Source organism: Macaca mulatta, chromosome 3 (assembly GCF_049350105.2).
Source record: "Macaca mulatta isolate MMU2019108-1 chromosome 3, T2T-MMU8v2.0, whole genome shotgun sequence".
Classification (NCBI taxonomy): domain Eukaryota; kingdom Metazoa; phylum Chordata; class Mammalia; order Primates; family Cercopithecidae; genus Macaca; species Macaca mulatta.
In genome coordinates this window covers 1321424-1346166 of record NC_133408.1, presented here as the reverse complement: position 1 = coordinate 1346166, position 24743 = coordinate 1321424, and the positions used below count along the sequence as shown (strand labels likewise).

The window sequence follows — 24743 nt, the reverse complement described above, 5'->3', positions numbered from 1 at the left end:
AGGGAAGGGCTGACTTTGACTACGGGCTGCATGGTTCCTTTCCAGCAACAAGAGGGGTCAGGATGGGGATATAGGGAGGATGCTGGATGTGGCTGGGAGGGCAGGGAAGGCAGAGGACAACCTGTGGAAGGTCCCTTACTCCTGATTCTACTTCTCAGTAAAATGGTAAACATGGCCATCAAATGAAAGCAAAGGAAAGGTATACATGGGAAGGAGGAAAATGGGCAATGCAGAGGAGGGGCTGCCCCAGCTCCTGCCCATTCAAAGCATGGGATCATCCACCAATGCCTCAGGCTCCCAAGGGCAGGGTTCTTCTGGCCAGCCATACTGTTCAGCACTCACCATCTTTTGAGTAGACTTAACCACATGAATTTCCCACAAAAACTTAACACTGACTTTCAATAATAAATAATAAATAAATAATAAATGAAATTCACTTAAAAACATACTATCTAGGGCACTGCTTCTGTCTTCAAAGAGCTTTTAAATAGTTACAGCACTAAAACTGTTGCTAATAATCCACCTTCCCTTCTCCACCCTGGCTGTCTTACATCAATCAAGCAATAACCAGTCTCCCCTCACAGCATAAAGCAGACTAAACAACACACATGAATTAGGAGGAAGTGGGCTTCACCTCTTGTTCTCCTCTTTCTCCAGCAGCAGACTGCTCGACAAACACTGCGCCAAGAGCTCCTCAGCAGAAGCTCCTCGCATCAGATCCTCTGTGCGGGGAATCCTCCCCTCTCGGCCACACTCTGTGCTCCTCTTCCAGTTACGGTGCATGTGAAGCAATGGTATGGGAAAATTGTTTGCAGAAGGATGAAAAGGCTTTATTCCCAAACTGTAAGTACATGATTTGAAATGCTTATGGTCAAGAAAATATTTCTACAGCATCATGTAAAGCATGTAGATACATTTGCACATGTGCATTAACATGTAAGAACATGTGCCTCAGACTCATGTGCTCTCCTGGGATAGCTCATGCCGGCCCCATGCCTACTTCCAAGCTTCCATCAAGTCAGGGAGTGGGGCAAAGAGGGAAGGCAGCCCCTGCACTGTAGTGACCCTTGTGCACAGAGGCATTGAGACTGCCTGTTCCTCTTGGAAGTCTCTGCTCTCACGAGGCAGCCAGGTTTTTGGAGCTTCTCTGCTTCATGTCTTGCCTCCCACCCTAGGGTTCCAGATTCTGTTTTTCCCTAGTATTGGCAAGGTCCTTATTTTTTATAGATAGCTCTTGGATACATTTGGAAGTAATGTTTACAAATAGTGAGAAAGAGGGCATCTGACATTTTTTTCTAAACACATGCCAATGTTTGTCCTTTCCCCACAATTTCAGTAATTTGGCGTAACACTTTTGTCACGTATTCCAACTCTTTATTCTGATCCATTCATCTACTCTGGCATCCCCTCATGGTTTCAAGTACTGGAGCTTTACTATATGTTTTGGTATCAGGCAAAGCAAACCTTGTTAGTCTTATTTTTATTTTTATTTTTTTGAGACGGCATCTCGCTCTGTCGCCCAGGCTGGAGTGCAGTGGCCGGATCTCAGCTCACTGCAAGCTCCGCCCCCTGGGTTTACGTCATTCTCCTGCCTCAGCCTCCTGAGTAGCTGGGGCTACAAGCGCCCACCACCTTGGCTGGCTAGTTTCTTGGATTTTTTAGTAGAGACGGGGTTTCACCGTGTTAGCCAGGATGGTCTTGACCTCCTGACCTCATGATCCGCCTGTCTTGGCCTCCCAAAGTGCTAGGATTACAGGCTTGAGCCACCGCGCCCGGCCGTCTTATTTAAAACTTGCTCAGCAATTGCTGCATATGTTTTTATCCTGATGAATTTTAGAACTTATCAGTACCAGAACTGACATCTTCACAGCATTGTATCCTGTCAACAACCTAGTCTGAACCTCAATGGTTCAGGTTTCCTTTGTACATACAGGCCCCGAGAACTCATATGTTAAGGGTTTATTGTCGTGAATGAGAATTTTTTTTTTTTTTTTTTTAACATGTTGTGGATCTATCTGATCACCTTACTGAACTCAGAATGGTTCTATGGACTTGACTGTTGATTATCTTGGACTGACAACTGTACTGTCTGGAAATGACAGTTTCCCCTTCCTTTCAGTATTTGTACCTGTCTATCCCACATCCCTTTGCTGGTCAGGATTTCCAGGACAATAGTGAATACTAGCCGGGACAACAGGCTGGTTCTGATTCCACTGTTCCTAATATTCTACCAAGAAGCATGTATTTTTTCTATTTTGGTAGTTTTATGTTAGGTAGCCTTATCAAGTTAGGACTTTTTTTTTACCCAAGCTAAAGAAATTACCCAAAATAAAGAAATGTTATCAGGAATGGGTACTAATTTTAAGAAATGTATTTCAACACCTGCTAAAATTACCACTTATTTTTCTATTATGGGAACAAATTACATTAATAGATTTTCACTGTTATTGTTTATCCTGGGAGAAAGCATACTTGTGACTTTTTTAGGTACTGTGCTTTGGAACCAGATTTGGAAGTGAGATGAAATGTCAGCTGTGCTCTCCTGGTTAGGTATGGTTTCAGGGTCAGGTTCGCCTGATAAATGAAGTGAGATGCTTTTAACTTTGCTCTAGAACAGTTTCTACTGCAGGGAATGATCTGTTCCTTGAGGCTTTGTCACAGTCTGTCCACAATGGACTGGATTTGGCATGTAGGATGTTAATTTCTATGTACTTTGGAAGAAAAATACAGTTTAGCAAGAAACAGAAACATACTGAACATGAACCTCACCGTCCCTCTCTCAGCTGTAGCTCCTTCTGCGTCTGCAATCTGGCTTGTTCCCACGACAAAGGAACATCATATTTTTTCAAATCGTTTTTAAAAAAATACACACATATCTGACCATCTTCACTCAGTGCCTCTGAGAAAACAATACAAAAACAGATAAAGAGGCCAGCCTGGCCAACATAGCAAGCTCCTGTCTCAAAAAAAAAAAAAACAAAAACAAAAGCAGGTACAACTATTAGAGCGACAGGTGGCATGTACTTAAATTCACTGATTTAAGTGCAAGCCCTTTGATTAAAGTCACACAATTATGTGACTTCCACACTTGGGTTAAATAGGCTCCCAGTGTCCATGCATCACTCAAAGTCCAGACAGGCTTACATCCAGACTGGCAGGGCCAGTAATGACTACTCAAAAGCCACAGAATCCTCTCTAAGAGCCACCCTAGGGGGCCTGTTTCAGGGAGGTCAGTTCAGGCTCTACCAGAACCTTCCTAGCTTGTCTCAATGTTTTTAGGTCACTCACTTGAAGAGGGAAGTCCTAAGGAAAGGAAGGATAGGGACCCAAAAGAAAAGCAGCAACATCAAGTAAACATCTTCCTTTGCAGAAACTAGACCAGGAAAGTCTCGTGAGGAGCTGATCCCATCGCACCAAGCTCTAACTACCTGACGTAACAGGAAGCCGGGGGGGCGTCCAGTCTCTCAGCTTGTGGTTGATACACAAGGCGATGAGGTCATCCCATGGGATCTCCATGACCGAGGGGCCTGCCCCATGGACTGGGGAGGGGCTCTTGCTCTTCCACCTACAGTAGGTTCTGCGGAGCAGGTTCTCCACCTGGGACTGGAGGACAGGCTGTGTCTGGCGTGAGCTGGGGATCTGGGAGGCGTACTGGACAACCATGGAGCACACGGGGAGCCAGGGGGCTAGGGAGAAAGTGCCTCATTAGTTACAGGTTTGGCCAAAGGGTGAAAATGTACATGAAAACATTTTTAACTCTACATTTTCTTAGGAGAAGGCAACTAACTGTCAAGTTGAGAAGTCTGCTTTCTAACCATAGCGGAACCACGGCTGTTGAGGGAAGAGCAGCTTATTCCCAGGGTCTAGGTGAGGGATGCAGACAGTCCCCCTTAACAGTGTTGCTAGTAAAGGTCCACCCAGAAGCTCTGACTCTACAGGCCTGTGGTTGTGCCTAGGAAATCTGCATTTTAACAAGCACCCAGATGAGTCTGGTATAAGTGGTCTTAGCTTATTTTGGGGAACCCCAACCTAGCCACAGCACTGAGGGCTTGTGCTGAGTGGTTTGCTTCCCTTTGGGTTCTTTCAATAAAGAGCATAAGTTAGACCTACTACAGACCACACCCCACAATTCAGAAGGGCGCCTGAGGCCCAAAGGGGAGTGTCTATGCTAATGCCACAACTTCTGCCAGATAAGCAGCTCATTCCCTTCTGACTGCATGGGAAGGAGCAGCCCCATATGCCATACTGGGCTTGAGCCAGCCAGACGGCCTGTAGGATCTGTGTCAAAACAGCCCAAAGACAGCCAGGAACAGGGGCATAGCCAGAGCCACAGAACAAGGCTTCTTTGACAAAAAAGGAACATTAAATCAGCACCGAGTGCCATGGCCGTGGCTTGGGGACAGGGCTACATGGTCCCCATGCTCTTTGCCCCTGGCTTGTCTGTTCTGAAAACAGGGACCCTGCGGGGCAGGCAGGACAGGATCAGGGTTGGTGTTCCTCCCAGTACCACTTGTCACTTTCCTCCTGAGGCTGAGTGAACCCCCACGGACTGCTCTGCTGGTCAGGAAAGGCTAACCAGCCCCCACTCCACAAAACCCAGCTTGTTCTGGCCCGTGAACCCAAAGGAAGGTGCAGGCGAGCACAGCATGGAGACATGCATGTGCCCAGTGGAGGTGGACATGCAGCCCTCACACTGGTGCCCAACACCTGCCAGATGGTTACTACACTGAGAAGGAAGCCTGAGGTTTGGCTGCAGCCACCCACCAGACCTCCCCAGCACGAGCACGTACCCTCCAGGGGAGGAAGGTCCATCTGCGGAAGCTGGAACCCAAGCACAGCCTGCTTCAGCCACGCCAGGTGCTCTGGGGCATTCCAGTGCAGGTGAGGAAGCAGCCGGCTGCCCCCTGCCTCAGCAAACTCAGTGACAGGCCAAGACAGATCACACAGCTGTTCGGACGACACCACGGAAGCCAGGAACTGCAGCACACTGTTAAACAGCTCAATGACGGCGCCAGGCTCCTGCGAAGTGAGACCGCCCAGACGCCTCTCTCTTCTGTCATGGAAAAAGCGGCCACTAAACTCATGGCCAATCCCATCTTCGACGTACTGAATGAGGGTCTGGCAGCAAAGGTCAAGGGAATGGGGGCAGTGGGAAACCAGCCACTGCACCGCTTGCAAAACCTGAGAACAAAGACAGTCAGAAGAGACCTGGTTGAAGAGTTCACACTGCTTTTCAAAAACAGCCTTCTGAAAGGGCTTGATACCCCAAGGTTGCCCACAGCAGGTAACACCAGAGTACTGGGCTCTCAACTGTGGTAGGAAGGGGAACAGAAGTGTCCTATGCAGTTGAGTTAAGCCTTCTAGGGCTCAGGAGACATGTCCAGTAGGGGCACTAAAGAGAGCCCCCAGATCCCATCTGGCCTGAGGAGGAGTGTGACCTGCATGGTTGCCCCGTGGAAGCGCCCACACCCTCAGGAGACCAGCCCTGGACATCCCCTTCACCATGCACAGAAATGGAGTCTTCTCCTTTTTGGAAGGGACTAACAGCTTCACTATGTGCCAAGATGTCTTCACACCCTATAGTTATCTTACTTCCTATAGTTATTTTAATTCCTGGCACCTCTTTCTCTAAATTGTTAGCAAAGACTCCCCCTGCCCTTTTGTTTTTTTGAAAAGGGGGTCTTTTTTTTTTTTTTTTTTTTTTTTGAGACAGAGTCTCGCTCTGTCGCCCAGGCTGGAGTGCAGTGGCCGGATCTCGGCTCACTGCAAGCTCCGCCTCCCAGGTTCACGCCATTCTCCTGCCTCGGCCTCCTGAGTAGCTGGGACTACAGGCGCCCGCAACCTTGCCCGGCTAGTTTTTTTGTATTTTTTAGTACAGACAGGGTTTCACCGTGTTAGCCAGGATGGTCTCAATCTCCTGACCTCGTGATCCACCCATCTCGGCCTCCCAAAGTGCTGGGATTACAGGCTTGAGCCACCGCGCCTGGCCAAGAAGGGGGTCTTGCTATGTTGCTCAGGCTGGTCTCAAACTCCCGGGCTCAAGCAGTCCTCCTGCTTCAGCCTCCCGAGTAGCTGAGATTACAGGTGTGAGGAGCCACCATGCCCAGCTTCAGAATTCCTTTTTAAGGAAACATCAAATAACATTATTTCTTCACGTATTCAGAGGACAATTACCCTAGAAAAACAATTTCTGTATCTGACCTTCAGATATATGTTCATATTTTAAATTCACAGAAACAAAAACACTAAAAAATTTTACATAAACAATTTAATTTGCAGATAGCAGGACCGTGAATAAATTTTATCTTTTATTTTGATTTCTGCTTATGTTTTAAAAAGTTATCTGTATAAAACATAAAACTGCTGCCAGGCGCAGTGGCACACGACAGTAGTCCCATATACTTGGGAGGCTGAAGTGGGAAGATTGTGTGAGCCCAGTAGTTTGAGGTTGCAGAGAGCTATCATCTTGCCACTAAACTGGGTGACAGAATAAAACCCTGTTTCTTAAGAAAAAAAAAAATGCAAATGCTAATATACGCTCAATTCAAGATACAGCAAAAGGGGAAAAAAAATATCTTGACAGACCGTTAAAAATGATGAAACCTTACCTTAGTTGAACCTTGTAGATCATTAATGGAATCAGGGATCTCAGTAACAGTGTAATCTGAAATCAGCTTAGCTGAAACCAAGTCCTGTAGCATCAGACCTTTAAGAGAGACACAGATGAAGGTCACTCGCATTCTGCTCTTAGCACACCTGCTAATACATCTCACTGTGCTGACCGCACGCAGTCCTGCAGTGGACAGTAACCATAGGGGTTGCTGTCTCAGTGATTCCTGACCCCAAAACTACTGGACCATCCTCAGACCCAGGGCCTCCACCCATTTTTAAACAATGCTGCTTCATAAACGAGACTTCCTTCACAAACCATCTTCCACTTCCTTCTCAACGGCGTCCCCTCCTGGGCTAGGCACAAGAACCACCAGAGGAAGTGCAGGCTGGAAGGGCTTGGCCTGCAGGAGCTGCTTGAGCTGCAGTAAGGCCGACAGCCAGTACACGTCCTCCTCTGCCACGTCCTCACTCTTCATTTTGGGGGGAAGCAGCAGCATGAGCCCACTGGCTCCCAGGAGGTCCTTCTGTGTCTCCACAGCATCGATGGCACCATCACTGAGGGCGCCATGGGCCACCTGCAACAGCATCAAGATCATCAGGAGAGACGCACTATGGGACGCATCAGCAGTGATTGGTCTACCCCGGAGCAAGTGCAGCCGAAGCTCTCCATGCACTAAATATTGACTGTACTCCAGACAGGCCTCCAAGGGCACGGCTGGGCATACCCTGTAGTTATCTTACTTCCTGTAGTTATTTTAATTCCTGACCCGTTTCCCTAAATCCAACGGTTAGCAAAGACTCCCCCCAACCTTTTTTTTTTTTTTTTTTTTTTCTTGAGAAGGGGTCTTGTTATGTTGCCCAGGCTGGTCTTGAACTCCTGGGCTCAAGCAGTCCTCCTGGTTCAGCCTCCTGAGTAGCTGAGATTACAGGTGTGTGGAGCCAACATGCCCAGCTTCAGAATCCCTTTTTAAAGGAAATGTCAAATAACATTGTTTCTTCATATATTCAGAGGACAGTCACACTAGAAAAATAATTTCTATATCTGCCCTTCAGATATAAGACGAGTTTATATTTTATTTATTTTATTTTACTTTTTATTTTTTGAGATGGAGTCTCGCTCTGTCACCCAGGCTGGTTTGCAGTGGCACGATCTCAGCTCCCTGCAACCTCCACCTCCTGGGTTCAAGCAATTCTCCTGCCTCACCCTCCCTAGTAGCTGAGATTACAGGGGCCCACTACCACGCCCAGCTAATTTTTGTATTGTTAATGGAGACGGGGTTTCACCATGTTGGCCTGGCTGGTCTCGAACTCCTGACCTCAAGTGATCAGCCTGCCTCAGCCTCCCCAAGTGCTGGGATTACAGGCGTCAGCCACCGCACCCACCCCATGTTCATATTTTAAATTCACAGCAACAAAAATGAGAATTAATGCAACAGAATTAGTGCAAGAAACAGCCAGGTCAACAGGTAATTTAGCCCCCAGCTACAATTGTGTTTGACCATATTACTATAATTTTAATTAACCTTAAACAGGTATAAAAACAGTTAAAGCTAGGCACAGTGGCTCATGACTGTAATCCCAGCACCTGGGGAGGCCAAGGCAGGAGAACTGTTTAAGGCCAAGAGCCAAGAATTCAAGACCAACCTAAGCAACATAGCAAGATCCCATTTCTACAAAAATATAAGCCCATAATAATAGAAAGAGGGAAGGTACGCCAGCAGCAGATGAGGGATTCTGATACATTTCTAGAAAGCAGCAAATAGATGTGACCAATCCCTGTGTTAGGGAAGCAGAGGATGCCATACCTAAAGGCTACAGGTGTCAGTGTGTAAGGAGTCAGGTTGACTAAGCCTGCAAAAGCCCTGTATACCCAGGCCCTGAAGACACCAGGAGCCAAAGGTGAAGTTCAGAGCCTGGCCCTATTGGCACCCACCACTGCAGGCAACCTCTATGCACAACCAGTCCCCCTGGGCCCCTGAACAGGAGTCCTGAGAGGACCCAGATGTAGGGCCATGGTCAGGCACAGTGGAAGAGACTCAGCACCAAACCACTCCTGACCCTACCCTGAGAATACCAGCAGCTTCCCAGAAAGCAGATGGCACAAGTCCTTTCCAGAAAAACTGAACAGTCTAGGGAACAGACATCCAGATCCAGACATTTGGGAGTCCCTCCAAAAAGGCTGGCTTGCCATTTAGCTACCTTCCACCCCGCCCCAAACACAGAACTTCTTGGCTAGCCTTTTAGGGCCTCACTCAGATATAGACAGACAGCCTTGGGTAAGGCATATGAAGAGGGGCTCCAACATAAAAGAGAGAAACTGGAATAACAAAGAGGAAAAAAAAAGAGGAACCAGGTAATACATGAACCAAAGAAAACTTAGACCCCAAAAACCCTAATTTCCTTGGGAAGATAAAATGATGCATCCGAAAAATAAGATGCTATGAAAAAGTCATGATAAGAATAAAGAGGAAATAAGTAATACACATGGAATAAAAAATTCAGTAGGACAATAGGAAAATAAAGTCAAGGAAATCTTTTAGATCACAGTAGGAAGAGATGAGATTGAAAATAGAACAGAAAGGGTAAGAAACTCAGAGGATCAATTGAGGTCTAACATCTATCTAATAGAAGCTCAAGAGAGAACAGAAACAAGACAGAGTGTCATAAAGACATGAAAATGTCCCAGAAGTGAAACATGAGTCTCTAGCCTGAAAGAACCTGCTAAGCCCTGCACAGTGAGTTAAGGTAGTCCAGTGCCAGGCATAACAAAGTGAATCTTCAGGACGCCCTGAACAGAGAGAAAAGCCTTCCATAGAGCAACAAAACCAGGCCACACAGAAAGGAACAGGAATAGTACAGCAACAGTGGATGCTAGGTGACAGTGGAACAAAACTGGAAGGAAAATAATTTTATTTTTTTAATTGAGACGGGGTCTCCCTCTGTCATCAACGCTGGAGTGCAATAGCGCGATCATGGCTCACTGCAGCCTCGAACTCCCAGGTTCAAGCAATCTTCCCACCTCAGCTTCCCAAGCTACTAGAACTACAGGTACACACCACCATGCCCAGCTAATTTTTGTATTTTTTATAGGCAGGGTTTCACCGTGTTGCCCAGGCTGATCTCGAACTTCTGCACTCACAACGATCCGCTCACCTCGGCCTCCCAAAGTGCTGGGATTACAGGCATAAGCCACTATGCGTGGCCAGGAAAATAATTTTCTACCTATAATTTTACAAATGTAGCTAAACTATGAAGCAAATGTCAAAATAAATGCATTTTCTTTTTATTTCCCCCAGCCTAAGGCATTTTGTGAATAAAATCATTTTCATAATGGAAAATACTCAGAAAATTCCCCTCCCATGACATATACCATCCAACAAGGGGCTGAACCAAGAAAAAATACTGCAGCAGCTGCTGCTAATGGCAACACTGAGCAAGCACCTGGCCTGTGCCAGACACTGTCCTATGCAGTCTGCGTGTGCACTGACTTTATCCGCAAGAGCCAGATGAGCATCTCCACCAGACAGCACCTGCACAGGCTTGGGTAGTTTATTGTTTATTTTACCATTTCTGAGTAAAACAGGAATAAGAAGTAACAGTACCCACACACAGGTGGCAGAGACACTAGGGAACTTGCCCAAGGTCACAGAGCTTCCAGGTGGAGGAACAGGGACATGTGCTCATAATGACGGCACTAACGCACATGCTGCCTGGAGACCAGCCCACAGATCAGGGTTCCCAACAGAGGGAACATGGATCAGGTGAAGTGACGGAACATTTGGAAAACTCTACTGAGATATATACAGCCCCCCTGTAAAAATGAAAGAGATGAAGAGAACTATATGAAAGAGATGAAGAGAATTATGTTAAGACAATAAGGCAACTCTGTTTCTTGCAGGAAAAAAATAATTGTGGTTATAGAACACTACTGGTTCTGAGGTAAAGAGCAGTCACAGAGCCATCAAAATATGACCCCACTCACTGGAGTAATACAAAGTGATAGTGTAGCTATCCCGGGAAGACGTGGAAGGCTGAGCAGGACCATGGCACAAGAGGCCACGCTGTACCGAGGGTGAGGGTATGCTGCCGCCAAGAGGGTCCCCCTGATTCCACCTAGTGTTCACGGCCACGTGTGATCTCCTGCCCCGTGAGCTGGGCCTAGCCACTCACTTCTGACAGGCAGAAGCCAACAAGCAACAGGATGTCACTTCTAAGTTTAGGTCATCAACACACTCAGACTTCCATCTGGGCTCACCTCTTGCTCACTCTGATGAAAGCCAGCTGGCATGCTGTCAGCTGGGGAGAGGCCCATGTGGCAGGAACTGAGGAAGTCTTTGGCCACATGACACAAGCTCACTAGAGTGAGCTGGGAAGTAGATACCCTTCAGTCAAGCTTTCAGATGAGACTGCAATCCTAGCCAACATTTTGATTTCCACCTGTGAGAAACCTTCAGCCAGAGGACCCAAGCTAAGCTACACCTGGATTCCTGACCCACAGAAACCATGATAACAGACTTATTTTAAGCTGCTATGTTAGGGGTAATTTGTTACTTAGGAGTAAGGTAACTAATACATTTACATTAATGGGAAGTCAGCAGAGAACATTTAAATGGATAAACTTACAAACGGCTGTGTAAGTGCGTAATCTGGAAACATGAGAAAAATGAGGCCCTGAAGAAAGGAGTTAAGAGAGGAAGGAGGAGCTATGTCTCGTTTTAAATCATGTGGCATTATTTGACTTCTTTTTAAGTACATGGAAGTGCTACTTTCATTAAAAATGAAAATGAAGGTAATAGGAACAGTAAACTAATTTCCAGCAAATGAAATGTGACTTTGTAATCCCAGGAAAAGGGAAGAATTTTGCACCAAGAAGTTACTGTTACCTCAGAATAGCAAAAGCATGGATGGTTCTTATCATCATCTTCATACTTCTTTTACATTTCCTCGTTTTTAAAAAGTTTTGTGTACGTATTACATTTAGGAAATCCAATATATAGTATTAAAATAGAAAAAGTAAAGAAGCAGGCTGGGCGTGGTGCCCCCTGCTAAATCTGACTGGCTTAAAAAAATAATTTTTTAAAAGACATGTACGGAGACATATAATACTTGCTTCTGAGCCTCCCACAGTCTTTCAAAACCACATTAGGGAATAAGCAGTATTTGCATGGTTCCAGTGATATCTGGGAGTAAGTGAAAGTAATGAAAACACAGAAGTAAACACAAAGTAATTATAGTTCACCTTTATACACACGTTAACAGAAATCATCTGATCCCCTTTGCTGCTGAGCGAGTTGAAAAGCGAAAGCGTCTGAATCCCACCAGCATCGCTGGATGTGTCATCCACTGAGCCTTCATCTCCCATGAACTTGACTTTTAACCAATTTGCTAGAATTCTACAGATTTAAAAAAAAATAACAACAATAAAACACTTGAAGAATCTAACTCTAAATTTGAATTATAAAGACTTTCAGGAAAAGAGAAATATCACACAGACCTACGTCCATAGATACCAAATCTTACTATGCAGCTGACTTGCACAAAACAGGCTGTCATTTTAAAATGGAGCAACGATCTTTTACTTTTTTTTTTTTTTTGAGACAGAGTCTCGCTCTGTCACCCAAGCTAGAGTGCAGTGGCACAAACTTGGCTCACCGCAGCAAGCAAACCTCCTGCCTCAGCCTTCTCAGTAGCTGAGACTACAGGCATGGGCCACCATGCCCAGCTAATTCTTCCATTTTTTTATAGAGTCTCACTCAGTTTCACTATGTTGCTCATGCTGGCTTCAAACTCCTGGGCTCAAGCAATCCTCCCTCCACAGCCTCCCCAGTTGCTGGGATTACAGGCATGAGCCACTGCGCCCGGCTTCTACTTGTTCTTAATTGGGCAGGAGGAGGGGGCACTCCTGGAACTGGCTCATTCTAATGTGACTTAAGATTCTGAAGCATTAAGATTTTCAGCAATAGAAAACATCCCTAGAGTTTGAAATACATGTTTTTTACAGATCAAATTTCTCATACCTGAGACCTTAAGAATTCTTAAGTGACATGAACTTAGCAAATGAGAAGACAGCTATTTTGTTTGAAGAAATGAATCAACAGCTGGGTGTAGTGGCTCACGCCTGTAATCCCAGCACTTTGGGAGGCCAAGGCAGGTGGATCACTTGAGCCCAGTTCAAGACCAGCCTGGGCAACATGGCAAAACCCTGTCTCTACAAAAAATATACAAAACTAAGCCGGGCGCGGTGGTGTGCGCCTGTAATCCCAGCTACTTGAGAGGCTGAGGCAGGAAAATTGCTTGAACCTGAGAGGCGAGGGTTGCAGTGAACCAAGACTGCGCCACCACACACCAGCCTGGGCGGCAGAGTGAGACTCCATCTCAAAAAAAAAAAAAAGATAATACAGGCTTTCTTTTTAAGTGAAAAGGTGTTCTGGAATTAGTAACAGTGATGGTTGCAAAACCCTGTGAATATATCTAAAAATCACTGAAATGTACACTTTAAATGGGCAAAGTTCATGGTATGTGAATAACATTTCAATAAAGCTATTTTAAAAATAAACTGTAAGCTGGGTGTGGTGGCTCACGCCTGTAATCCCAAAACCTTGGTAGACTGAAGCACGCAGATTGCCTGAGCCCAGGAGTTCAAGACCAGCCTGGGCAACATAGTGAAACTCCATCTTTCACACACACAAAAAAACATTAACCAGGAATGGTGGCACACGCCTGTAGTTCCAGCTACTCAGGAGGCTGAGGTGAGAAGATCAATTGAGCCCAGGAGGTCGAGGCTGCAGTGAGCTGTTATCACACCGTGCCCTCTAGCCTGGTGACAACAAAGCAAGACCCTGTCTCAAAAAACACAGAGACTGTAGTTGCTTTAAAAACATGACTTCTGTATGCTATTTGGTTCCAGGAAATAAGATCACGTCAATTTTTTCTTTTTTAAAATGCCAAAAGTTGAAGGGAAAAAAATGGAACTATAATAAACAGACTATAAACGATCTTACTGGAGAGTCTAAAATGAAGCAGGTCTATCAATGTACCTTAACACAGCTTGAAATAACAACTTTTAAATGCTTTTGGACTAAGACTGTTGCCAAGTAGTATGGTTTGGATTTGTATCCCCACCCAAATCTCATGTTGAACTGTAATCCCCAGTGTTGGATGAGGGGCTTGGTGGGAGGTGATTATATCATGGCGGTGGAATCCCCCTTGCTGTTCTCATGATAGTGAGCTCTCAGGAGATCTGGTTAAGTGTGTGGCACCTCCCCCTCGCTGTTCTCATGATAGTGAGCTCTCAGGAGATCTGGTTAAGTGTATGGCACCTCCCCCTTGCTGTTCTCATGATAGCTCTCACAAGATCTGGTTAAGCGTGTGGCACCTCCCCCTCGCTGTTCTCATTATAGTGAGCTCTCAGGAGATCTGGTTGTTTCGAAGTGTGTGGCACCTCCCACTTTGCTGTTCTCATGATAGTGAGTTCTCATGAGATCTGGTTAAGCGTGTGGCATCTCCCCCTTCACTTTCTCTTCCTCCTGCTCCGGCCATGTAAGACATGCCTCCCTCCCCTTTGCCTTCTACCATGATTGTGGGTTTCCCGAGGCCTCCCCAGCCACGCTTCCTGTACAGCTGAGCAATTAAACCTCGTTATAAAAGTACCCAGTCTCAGATATTTCTTTAAAGCAGTGTGAGAACGGACTAACACACCAAGTTTATGGAATAAAAATTGAAATAATCAAATCTAAAGTTTCAATTTAAAATCATGAGCAAAACAGACTGTAAATCCAAGCATTAAAACATAAACCTACACTTCCGAGTTCCCATCACACATGAGGAGTACCCGGCCCTGGCCCACAGCTCTGCCCTGCCCACTCCCCCTCTTGGAAGCCCCACAGGGGAAACCCTTCCTGACCTGCCACGACTCTCCGGGGACTGCTCCTCTCCATCCGGCAGCAGCAGCACCAGCTTCCAAAACACATGCTCCTGCCTCCCAGGGAGGTGCTCAGCCACAAGGGACGGCAGGTCCAGAGACGCCCACGCCACATCACTGGGAGGAACAAGACCCCCGAGGATTAGCCAGTGTGTGAGGCCCTCGCAGGAGCAGCACACACATCCCATGAGCAGGAAGGGGCAGGCTGGAGGAAAATCAGGATCAGAGGTTGAACTGCAAACTAGAAACCAAGTCTGGAACTCACTGAAGAGACCTCAGTTGGAGATGCATGAGGTGGGCTGCTAGTGTGACAGATTGGGGAACGGGGGGATCACCAGGGGACACGCAGAAGGGTGCGGCACGACAGACCTCAGCAGCTGCTGGTAGAAGTGCTGAACCTTCATCTGGTGAGCCGTCTTGTTTCTGAGCCGCCTCAACCTGCAAAGGAAAGCAGAATGACAGTGTTACCACAGGAGCTTAGTGAAAAGTACTGGCTAGTGTCCCCTGGGGAATACTCAGGAGACTGAAAAAACACATTTTCTTTTTTTTTTTTTTTTTGAGACGGAGTCTCGCTCTGTCGCCCAGGCTGGAGTGCGGTGGCCAGATCTCAGCTCACTACAAGCTCGCCTCCCGGGTTTACGCCATTCTCCTGCCTCAGCCTCCCGAGTAGCTGGGACTACAGGCGCCCGCCACCTCGCCCGGCTGGTTTTTTGTACTTTTTAGTAGAGACGGGGTTTCACCGGGTTAGCCAGGATGGTCTCGATCTCCTGACCTCGTGATCCGCCCGTCTCGGCCTCCCAAAGTGCTGGGATTACAGGCTTGAGCCACCACGCCCGGCCGAAAAAACACATTTTCTGCCAAAGAAACGGGTTAGAGGATTCGTTCATTCCACAAATATCACATTAAGTATCTGCTGTGTGCTGGCTGTGGGAGATTCAACAATAAGACAAAATCCTGCCGTTCAAGAACACAGGCTCTCATGGGGAGAGAACAGCATCTCTAAGTGGCTAGCCTGCCATGTGCCAGGTGTCAGCACTGTGGGCAAATGCTGCCAGGTGGGGCTGGAGCTGGGTGCTTATTGCAGTCTCACTCAGGGTGGTCAGGTGGTATGTGAGCAAAGACCTGAAGGAAACAGGGAGAGCCAGCGTGACAACTTCTGGAAACAGCAGAGGGCATGGCTCTGCCAGGCCATAGCTGGACCTGGCATATTTGGGGAGAGCAGTGAGGGCAGCGGGGGAGGGGTTGGGTCCACAGTACAGAGACTCAGGGAGCGCTAGGGACGCCGCGAAGAGGCAATGCCACCGAGAGGCAACGCCGCCTGGCTGAGCTGTCGGAGGATCCCTCTGTTCTGGTGCTGAGGATGCGAGTGGGGCCCATGGTGGAAGCTAGCAGACGGACAGATGCTGCGTCAACATTCCAGTGAGGTGGGGAGAACTGCCATGCCCTCGGTGAGTTCTGAGGGCAGAGCTGAGGATGCTGGGTCTGAGAGATGCAAGCCCAGGTTTGTGCCCTAAGCACAGGAGGACAGGATGGCATCCTATGAGCAGGAAGGGGCAGGGTGGGGGAAAATCAGGTTCAGAGGTCGGACCGTGAACTGGAAACCAAGCCTGGAACTCAGGGGAGAGGCCTCAGTGGGAGACGCATGATGGGGGCTGCCAGTGACAGACGGGGTGACAGGGCTATCACCGGGGGTGTGCAGACGGGAAGGGCAGAGGGCAGAGGTCTGGGCTGAGGGGGCAGAGAGAGGGCTCAGAGAAGGAGACTGAGGCTGACAAGAGCAGCTACGGAGGGGGGACACAAGAAACCATGACTCCAGGAGGAGGCCAGGCCACTATGTGAAGGCAGCTGTGGGTGAGAGGAGGCAGCCCCAGCCCTGGCCTCACAGCGTGCCTGCAACAGGGTGGGACTGCCACCCACCCACCCTGCCTGCGCGGAACCTGATGGGGCCAAATGAAACCCACAAGACAGTTTTCAGAGGGAACGTCCCGTGATGACCAGCAGGGTGACGAGACATGACATGAGGCCCCAGCGGTGTGCCTGCTAGGCTGTCCAGGCTGCCTCCCCAGGCCCCACCCACCACCCACTAGGAGGCCGGGGAGCCCTGAGGCCAGGCAAGAGGGGGCACCTACACGGGTTCTAAATAAAGGCCATGCCCAGCATGGCCAGGAATGCAGGCTGAGGGGGGTCCTGGCATGGCCCTGAGGAGCTGGTTCTGCTCGGGATGACCAGGAGGAGTGGCAGGGAGGACCAGGGCCACACCAAGGGGCCTCAAGAGGGAAATACTGGAGGGTGGAGGTGGAGTCTGGAAGATGCTGCCACAGAAAGAGGGCAGTGTGTGAAAGAGATGGCAGGAGGAACAGAGGGATGGGGCAGGGATGGGATGGGGAAGACACAGGCCAGCGTGGACCTCGGGCTCCTCCAACAAGGATGGAAGTGGCAGGTACTTAAACTGGGACGAGCAGGAAAAGAACAGGTGATGCAGAGTCAGACTCAGTCACCAGGATGCTGAGTTGAGTCTTTCAAGCTGAACTCAGAGCTCTGCTTTCCAGTGGAACAAGTCACACGTCCACAACTGTGGGAGACGACCTTCAAAATGCAACCCTGTGCCTGTCCTTGCCTCCAGGCTTCACCTATCTTCACCCTCCAAACACACACATTAATTCAGCTCCTGATAAAACCAAGTCGGGGCAGGGGAGCCTTATGAGGCAGGCGGCAGTTGATGCTGACCTGGTGCAGGAGATGCCCAATCTCCCTGCGTGGCCCAGGTCCAGGAGGCCCCTGGCCAGGTTCTCCTCAGCAATGGGGCACTCTGCACTGGGTGCCAGCGCCCTCAGCCGGTCGCTCACGTCCACGCAGCAGGGCGCAGCAGGGAAAGCCCGCATCTGGCGCCTCAGTTTCTTGCGGGCTGCGACAGCTTCCCTCCACCTGGGGACATGAAAATGTATCATTACAGAGTGTTTTCAGGGTCTTCAAGCTGAGAAACACATTGGAGTCAGAACTCAGGAATGGGGAAGGAAGGACATCAACTGAGTGTGGTGAGCAATGCGACTACTGAACGTTGACAGTTAATACTGAATGGGCTTTGGAGGCTGACTTGGCAATACAGATCCAGATCTAAGATACATATAACCAGTCGGGTGCAGTGGCTTACGCCCGTAATCCCAGCACTTTGGGAGGCCAAGGCAGGCGGACTGCCTGAGCTCAGGAGTTCACGACCAGCCTGCACAACACAGTGAAAGCCCATCTCTACTAAAATACAAAAAATTAGCCAGGCATGGTGGCGGGTGACTGTGGTCCCAGCTACTTGGGAGGCTGAGGGAGAATCACTTGAACCCAGGAGGTGGAGGTTACAGTGAGCCGAGATCACGCCACTGCACTCCAGCCTGGGTGACAGAGCAAGGCTCTGTCTCAAAAAAAAAACAAAAAAGATACATACACCCCTTGACCCACAGCCACCACTGATAGGAATTTTATCTCTACACACACGTGCCTGTGTGCAAACCGGTGAACTGTCTGTCTGTACAACGACAGTCACCGTGACAGTCTTGACCAGAGCTAAAAAGAGAGCCATGGCCAGGCTTGGTGGGTCACGCCTGTAAATCCCAGCACTTTGGGAGGCCGGGGCGGGCAGATCACAAGGTCAGGAGTTCGAGAGCCACCTGGCCAATATGGTGAAACCCCATCTCTACTAAAAATACAAAAAAACACAAAATTAGCTGAGCATGGTGGCGCATGCCTGTAGTCCCAGCTACTCAGGAGGCTGAGGCAGAAGAATCGCTTAAACCCAGGAGGTGGAGGTTGCAGTGAGCCATGATTGCACCACTGCACTACAGCCTGGGTGACAGAGTGAGACTCCGTCTCAAAAAAAAAAAAAGAAAAAAAGAAAGAGAGCCACATTAAAGTCCATCAACAAAAGACCAGGAAGGTCATTTATGGTACATTCTCGCACTGACCTCAAGACTGCTGGCAATGGGGACAGCTCAGCACGCTGCTACAGCCAGGCCTCCACCTCATATCAGATGGAGCAAAGGAAGGCTCAGAGCAAAGCAGGGATCATGAGCCCATTTGTGCCAACAGCCACAAGAAAGGACAGAAAGTCTCTGGATGGTTTTGCAAGCAGCTGCTGCTCGCACAATGGACAGGGGTCTGCTGTAGAAGGAAGACTCACTTCTCCCCATACTCCCTTTTATACTGTTCCAACTGCCAAGGACACTATTACTGATTTCAAATTTATTATGAAATGAATCATACAACACACATAACACATATATGCCCAGTTATAAGATTACTAAATCAGCCGGGCGCGGTGGCTCAAGCCTGTAATCCCAGCACTTTGGGAGGCCGAGACGGGCGGATCACGAGGTCAGGAGATCGAGACCATCCTGGCGAACACAGTGAAACCCGGTCTCTACTAAAAATACAAAAACTTAGCCGGGCGAGGTGGCAGGCGCCTGTAGTCCCAGCTACTCGGGAGGCTGAGGCAGGAGAATGGCGTGAACCCGGGAGGCAGAGCTTGCAGTGAGCTGAGATCCGGCCACTGCACTCCAGCCTGGGTGACAGAGCGAGACTCCGTCTCAAAAAAAAAAAAAAAAAAAAAAAAAAAAAAAGATTACTAAATCATCGAGCACCTGTGCACTTACATCCAGTTGAGCAGTTGTGGCCATGAGAGGCACCCCCTCCCATTCCCAAAAGTAATCACCATGCTGAGATTATGATCATTATTTTCCTTCTTTTGTTCAGGGTTATACCACTATATATCAATCCAAAACAACCTATTTAGTTTGAATATACACTATTTGTATATTCCCTATTAATTGCTTTTTCTCCACTACTTATATTTTGAGAATTCACCCTTATGGGTGCATGCAGCCATAATCTGGCTTGTTCACAGGTGTCTCCCAGCACCTAGTGCAGTGGGCAAATGACAGGCACCCTATAAATATTAGTCGACATGCAGAGCAGCCACCACACCCCAATCTAACTCCTGACTGTTCCCCTTAGTTTATGTTGTGTGTGTGTGTGTGTGTGTGTGTAATCAAGTATTTCTGAAATGCAGTATAATCCAATGAAAGTCTATTTTAGGTATTCATTGCTATAACATTTTCCCTGATCCTTTTACCACTGAATACAGAAACTGATGGCTCAAATATTTTGAATTTGATAAAAGACTCTTCCCCGTGTGTGTGGATTTCGCCTGTAGGAACACAGGACTCACCGCTGTAGATACTTGCAGAAGCATTGAAGCTCCTGGAGGGTCTCCTTTGCAGCCTGGAAGATTTCCTCCACGAGAAACAAGTCCACTAGATGGGCACAGACGTCCTCACAGCAACGGGCCACGCGGACCCTCTGGTCTGTCTCTAATGCATTCCTAAGAAACAGGGTAATCAGCATGGAAGACACTGCACTCGGGGCCCACAGGCACTGAGGGCTTGCTTTAAAAGCCCAAGAGTCAGCCGGGCACAGTGGCTTATGCCTGTAATCCTAGGTCTTTGCAAGGCCAAGGCGGGCAGATCACTTGAGGTCAGGAGTTCAAAACCAGCTTGGCCATCATGGTGAAACCCTGTCTCTACTAAAAATACAAAAAATTAGCTGGGCAGCCGGGCACGGTGGCTCATGCCTGTAATCCTAGCACTTTGCGGGGCTGAGGTGGGCAGATCATGAGGTCAGGAGATCGAGACCATCCTGGCTAACACGGTGAAACCCCGTCTCTACTAAAAATACGAAATATTAGCTGGGTGTAGTGGTGGGCTCCTGTAGTCCCAGCTACTCAGGAGGCTGAGGCAGGAGAATGGTGTGAACCCAGGAGGCGGAGCTTGCAGTGAGCCGAGATGGCACCACTGCACTCCAGCTTGGGCGACAGAGCAAGACTCCATCTCAAAAAAAAAAAAAGAAAAATAGGCCAGGCGCGGTGGCTCAAGCCTGTAATCCCAGCACTTTGGGAGGCCGAGACGGGCAGATCACGAGGTCAGGAGATCGAGACCATCCTGGCTAGCACGGTGAAACCCCATCTCTACTAAAAAATACAAAAAACTAGCCGGGCGAGGTGGCGGGTGCCTGTAGTCCCAGCTACTCGGGAGGCTGAGGCAGGAGAATGGCGTAAACCTGGGAGGCGGAGCTTGCAGTGAGCTGAGATCCGGCCACTGCACTCCAGCCTGGGCGACAGAGCGAGACTCCGTCTCAAAAAAAAAAAAAAAAAGAAAAGAAAATTAGCTGGGCATGGTAGTGCGGGCCTATAATCCCAGTTACTTGGGAGGCTGAGGTAGGAGAATCACTTGAACCCAGGAGGTGGAGGTTGCACTGAGCCGAGATCATGCCACCGCACTCCAGCCTGGGTGACACAGCAAGACTCCATTTCAAAAGGAAAAAAAAAAAAAAGTGCAAGAGTCAAGGCCAGGCACAGTAGCTCACACCTGTAATCCCAGCACTTTGGGAGGCTGAGACAGGCAGATCATGAGGTCAGGAGCTCGAGACCAGCCTGACCAACATGGTGAAAACCCATCTCTACTAAAAATACAAAAATTAGCCAGGTATGGCGGCGCATGCCTGTAGTCCCAGCTGCTCAGGAGGCGGAGGCAGAAGAATCGCTTGAACCTGGGAGGCGGAGGTTGCAGTAAACCCAGATCGCGCCACTGCACTCCAGTCTGGGCAACAGAGCGAGACACTGTCTTTAAAAAAAAAAAAAAAAAAAAAGTGTAAGAATCTGCATCCTCAATACTAAAATGTAATTCCATCTTCACTGTAAGAGAAGCTTTAATACTTAAACTACAGACACCTAGAAAGATGGGGTAAAAAGAATTAAGTGATACAGGGTGCCAAATCATAGGTCCATAGGAGCCCTTGTAACAGTTAATAAACCTTTATCCTAATAAAATCGTCAGAATTTTTAATTATTTTAGAGACAGGGTCTCACTATGTTGCCCAGGCTGGAGTACAGTGGCCACCACAGGTGCAGTCGCAGCACACTACCCAGAACTTCTGAGCTTCAGTGATCTTCGCACCTCAGTCTCTTGAGGAGCTGGGACTACAGGTGCCTGGTGTAGAATGTGTAAATGATGATGCAGACAACCACAAAATCTTCTCATCAGCAACGTCTGACATGTGCAATCGATTGGAAGTGTCTCAAATATATGATAAATGCCAGTGGCTACTAAATGACTATGGTCATGTGGTGGCAGGCCTCAAATAAAAGAGAATTTTAATAATAAAATTATATCAGCCAAGGGAACACAGAGGACTGCATCAAATACATTTGGTCACAAAATCAAAGTAGCTTAGACAGGCAGGACACATTTCCAATAGCCCATCCTCAGTGGCGCAAGACACAGCCTAGGGCAGAGCCAAAGCTCAGTCTCCTGGCACAGCAAGACACCGGTGTTTCACTTACTTCAACTCCTGGGAGCAGGTTTCCCTCACAAACTCCATCATCACGTGTTCCATCAGCTCCACGGCCAGGCCCTGGCTCAGCTCACTTAACACCAGCTCTCTCTCTTGTTTTAACCTACAGGGAAGATAAAAAATACACAAGGGTAATGTTTAAGAATAAAAATAAGTGCTGTTTGTTTCACTCCCTGGACATGCAGACAGGGATTGAGGTGCTGCCTGAGTCGGCAGGCCACCCCTACTCCAGCTCCCCTGACACCACCTCCCTTCCCCTGCCTCTCCTGGCTGGGAAGGGCCACTGCTCATGGGTAGGTGTGGCCTGGGGAGCTCCATCCACCCCTTGGGCTGAAGTGTAGGAGGGCATGAGTGGGTCAGCAGGGGTGGACAACAGCGGGAGCATCGCGGCCAGGGTCAGTTCTTCAGCCTGTGTCCACATTGAGCTCCTTATCTGTCTGCATGGACACGACACACTCACCTTTCTTCTTCAGCCCGCTGCCTCTCCTGCTCCCTTCGCTCCCTTTCCTTAGACACTTCTTCAGCTGCAATGTGCCTCAAAATGCCCGTGGTTGCAGCTGTTAACAAATCCTCCACAGCAGCATTAGAAACACTAAACAGAGCAAAGGGGATAGCATTCAAAATCAGAGGCAAGGCCAGGCACGGTGGCTCACGCCTATAACCCCAGCACTTTGGGAGGCCAAGGTGGGCAGATCACGAGGTCAGGAGATCAAGACTATTCTGGCCAATGCGGTGAAACCCCATCTCTACTAAAAATACAAAAATTAGCCAGGCGTGGCAGCGCATGCCTGTAGTCCCAGCTACTCAGGAGGCTGAGACAGAATAATTGCTTGGACCCAAGAGGCGGAGGCTGCAGTGAGCTGAGATCACACCAATGTACTCCAGCCTGGGCAACAGAGTGAGACTGTCTCAAAAAAAAAAAAAAAAGAAGAAAAAGATCAGAGTAAAAAAGTCAAATCACTAAACATCTAACTTTGACAAGGAAAAAAAACCCACATAGGTTGAGTGTCCGTAATCCAAAAATCTGAAATCCAAAATGCTCCAAAATCTCAAACTTTTTGAGTACAACATGTCATGCTTTTCAAAGGAAATGCTCACTGGAGCATTTTAGAATTCAGATTTTTAGGTAAGAGATACTCAACTAGTAGACATAATACAAATATTCTGAAATCCAAAAATATCTGTAATCTAAAACCCTTGTGGTCCCAAGCATTTTGGATAAGGGATATGCAAACTGTACTTGTTTGACTGCCAGCAGAAAAATTAAGCCCACTGTTAGAAACACATAATCTACCAAAACTGACTCATGAAGAAACAGAAAAATGTGAATAGACCTCTAACTAGTAAGGAGACTTCCAAACAAAGAAAAGTATAAGACCAGAAGGTTTCACTGGTAAACTCTATTAAACACTAACGAAAAACTAACCACCAATCTTTTTCTAACCCTTTCAAAAAACTGAAGAGGAGGGAATATTTACTAACGCATTTTATGAGGCCAGCATTGCCCTAATACCAAAGACAGACCAAAGCCACTATAGGAAAACTACAGACTGACCAGGCACAGTGGCTCATGCCTGTCATCCCAGCATTTTAGGAGGCTGAGGTGGGAGGACTGCTTGAGCCCAGGAGTTCAAGACTAACCTGGGCAACATAGAGAGACCCCATCTCTACAAAAAATTAAAAAATTAGCCGGGTATGGTGGCATGTGCCTGTGGTCCTAGCTACCTGGGAGGCTGAGGTGAGAGGATGGCTTGAGCCTAGAAGATCAAGGCTGTGGTGAGCAGTGATTCTGCTTCTGCACTCGAGCCTAGGTGACAAAGTAAGACCCTGTCTCAAAAAAAAGGAATAAAGAAATAAAAAGGAAAACTACAAACCAATATCCCTTATGAATATGGATATAAAAATTCTCAACAAGGCCGGGTGCGGTGGCTCACGCCTGTAATCCCAGCACTTTGGGAGTCCGAGGCGGGCGGATCATGAGGTCAGGAGATCGAGACCATCCTGGCTAATACGGTGAAACCCCGTCTCTACTAAAATACAAAAAATTAGCCAGGCATGGTGGCAGGCGCCTGTAATCCCAGCTACTTGGGAGGCTGAGGCAGGGAAATCGCTTGAACCCGGGAGGCGAGGGTTGCAGTGAGCCAAGATTGCGCCAGTGCACTCCAGCCTGGACAACAGAGCAAGACTCCGTCTCAAAAACAAAACAAAACAAAACAAAAAAAAATTTAACCTAGAAAGCAAAAACTTTATATGTTGAAAACTACAAAGCACTGTCGAAAGAAATTAAGAATGACCTAAATAAATGGAAAGACATCCCATATTCTCGGATTAGAAGATTTAATATTGTTCAGATGACAATACTGGCCAGGCACAGTGGCTCATGCCTGTAATCCCAGTACTTTACGAGGCCGAGACAGGTGGATCACTTGAGGCCAGGAGTTCAAGACCACCCCTGGGCAACATGGCAAAGGCATCTCTACAAAAAATAAAAAAATCAGCCAGGCTGGTGCCCACCTGTCATCAGTTACTAGGGAAGCTGAGGTAGGAGAATTGCGTGAACCCAGGAGGTGGAAGTTGCAGTGAGGCTGAGATCGAGCCGCTGCACTCCAGCCTGAGCAACAGAGCAAGACTCCATCTCAAAAAATAAAAAAATAAAAATGACAGTACTACCCAGAACAATCTACAGATTCAACACAATCCCTATCAAAATCCCAACAGCACTTTCTGCAGAAACAGAAAAACTCATCCTAAAATTCACATGGTATCTCAGAAGACCCCAAATAGCAAAACCACCTTGAAAAAGAAGAATGTAGGG

General features: G+C 47.8%; 1 protein-coding gene and 1 long non-coding RNA gene across 12 annotated transcripts in view; one reads left to right on the top strand and one right to left on the bottom strand.

The window, feature by feature from the left end:
• The window catches only part of MCM3AP (minichromosome maintenance complex component 3 associated protein), a 53977-nt gene that overhangs the window by 5372 nt on the left and 23862 nt on the right, over window positions 1–24743 (bottom strand). For 5 of the 11 annotated variants that reach the window (XM_077995268.1, XM_015132676.3, XM_001118009.5 and 2 more), the window contains exons 15-27: window positions 22389–22520; window positions 21918–22031; window positions 19749–19901; window positions 17261–17458; window positions 14903–14971; window positions 14516–14650; window positions 11852–12005; window positions 6929–7187; window positions 6609–6706; window positions 4791–5181; window positions 3429–3686; window positions 2770–2899; window positions 635–841 (exon numbers count right to left, since the gene is read on the bottom strand). In XM_077995268.1, coding sequence (XP_077851394.1) covers window positions 635–841; window positions 2770–2899; window positions 3429–3686; window positions 4791–5181; window positions 6609–6706; window positions 6929–7187; window positions 11852–12005; window positions 14516–14650; window positions 14903–14971; window positions 17261–17458; window positions 19749–19901; window positions 21918–22031; window positions 22389–22520 — 2298 coding nt within the window. Of the gene's footprint in view, window positions 1–634; window positions 842–2769; window positions 2999–3050; window positions 3687–4790; window positions 5182–6608; window positions 6707–6784; window positions 7188–11851; window positions 12006–14515; window positions 14651–14902; window positions 14972–17260; window positions 17459–19748; window positions 19902–21917; window positions 22032–22388; window positions 22521–24743 lie in introns of those variants that run through there. The other 6 variants (XR_013414721.1, XR_013414722.1, XM_077995267.1 and 3 more) reach the window with 4 other exon arrangements.
• Window positions 7673–8492, top strand: LOC144339571 (uncharacterized). The gene is made up of 2 exons (XR_013414742.1): window positions 7673–7960; window positions 8337–8492. It is a non-coding gene; the product is annotated as an uncharacterized LOC144339571 (long non-coding RNA).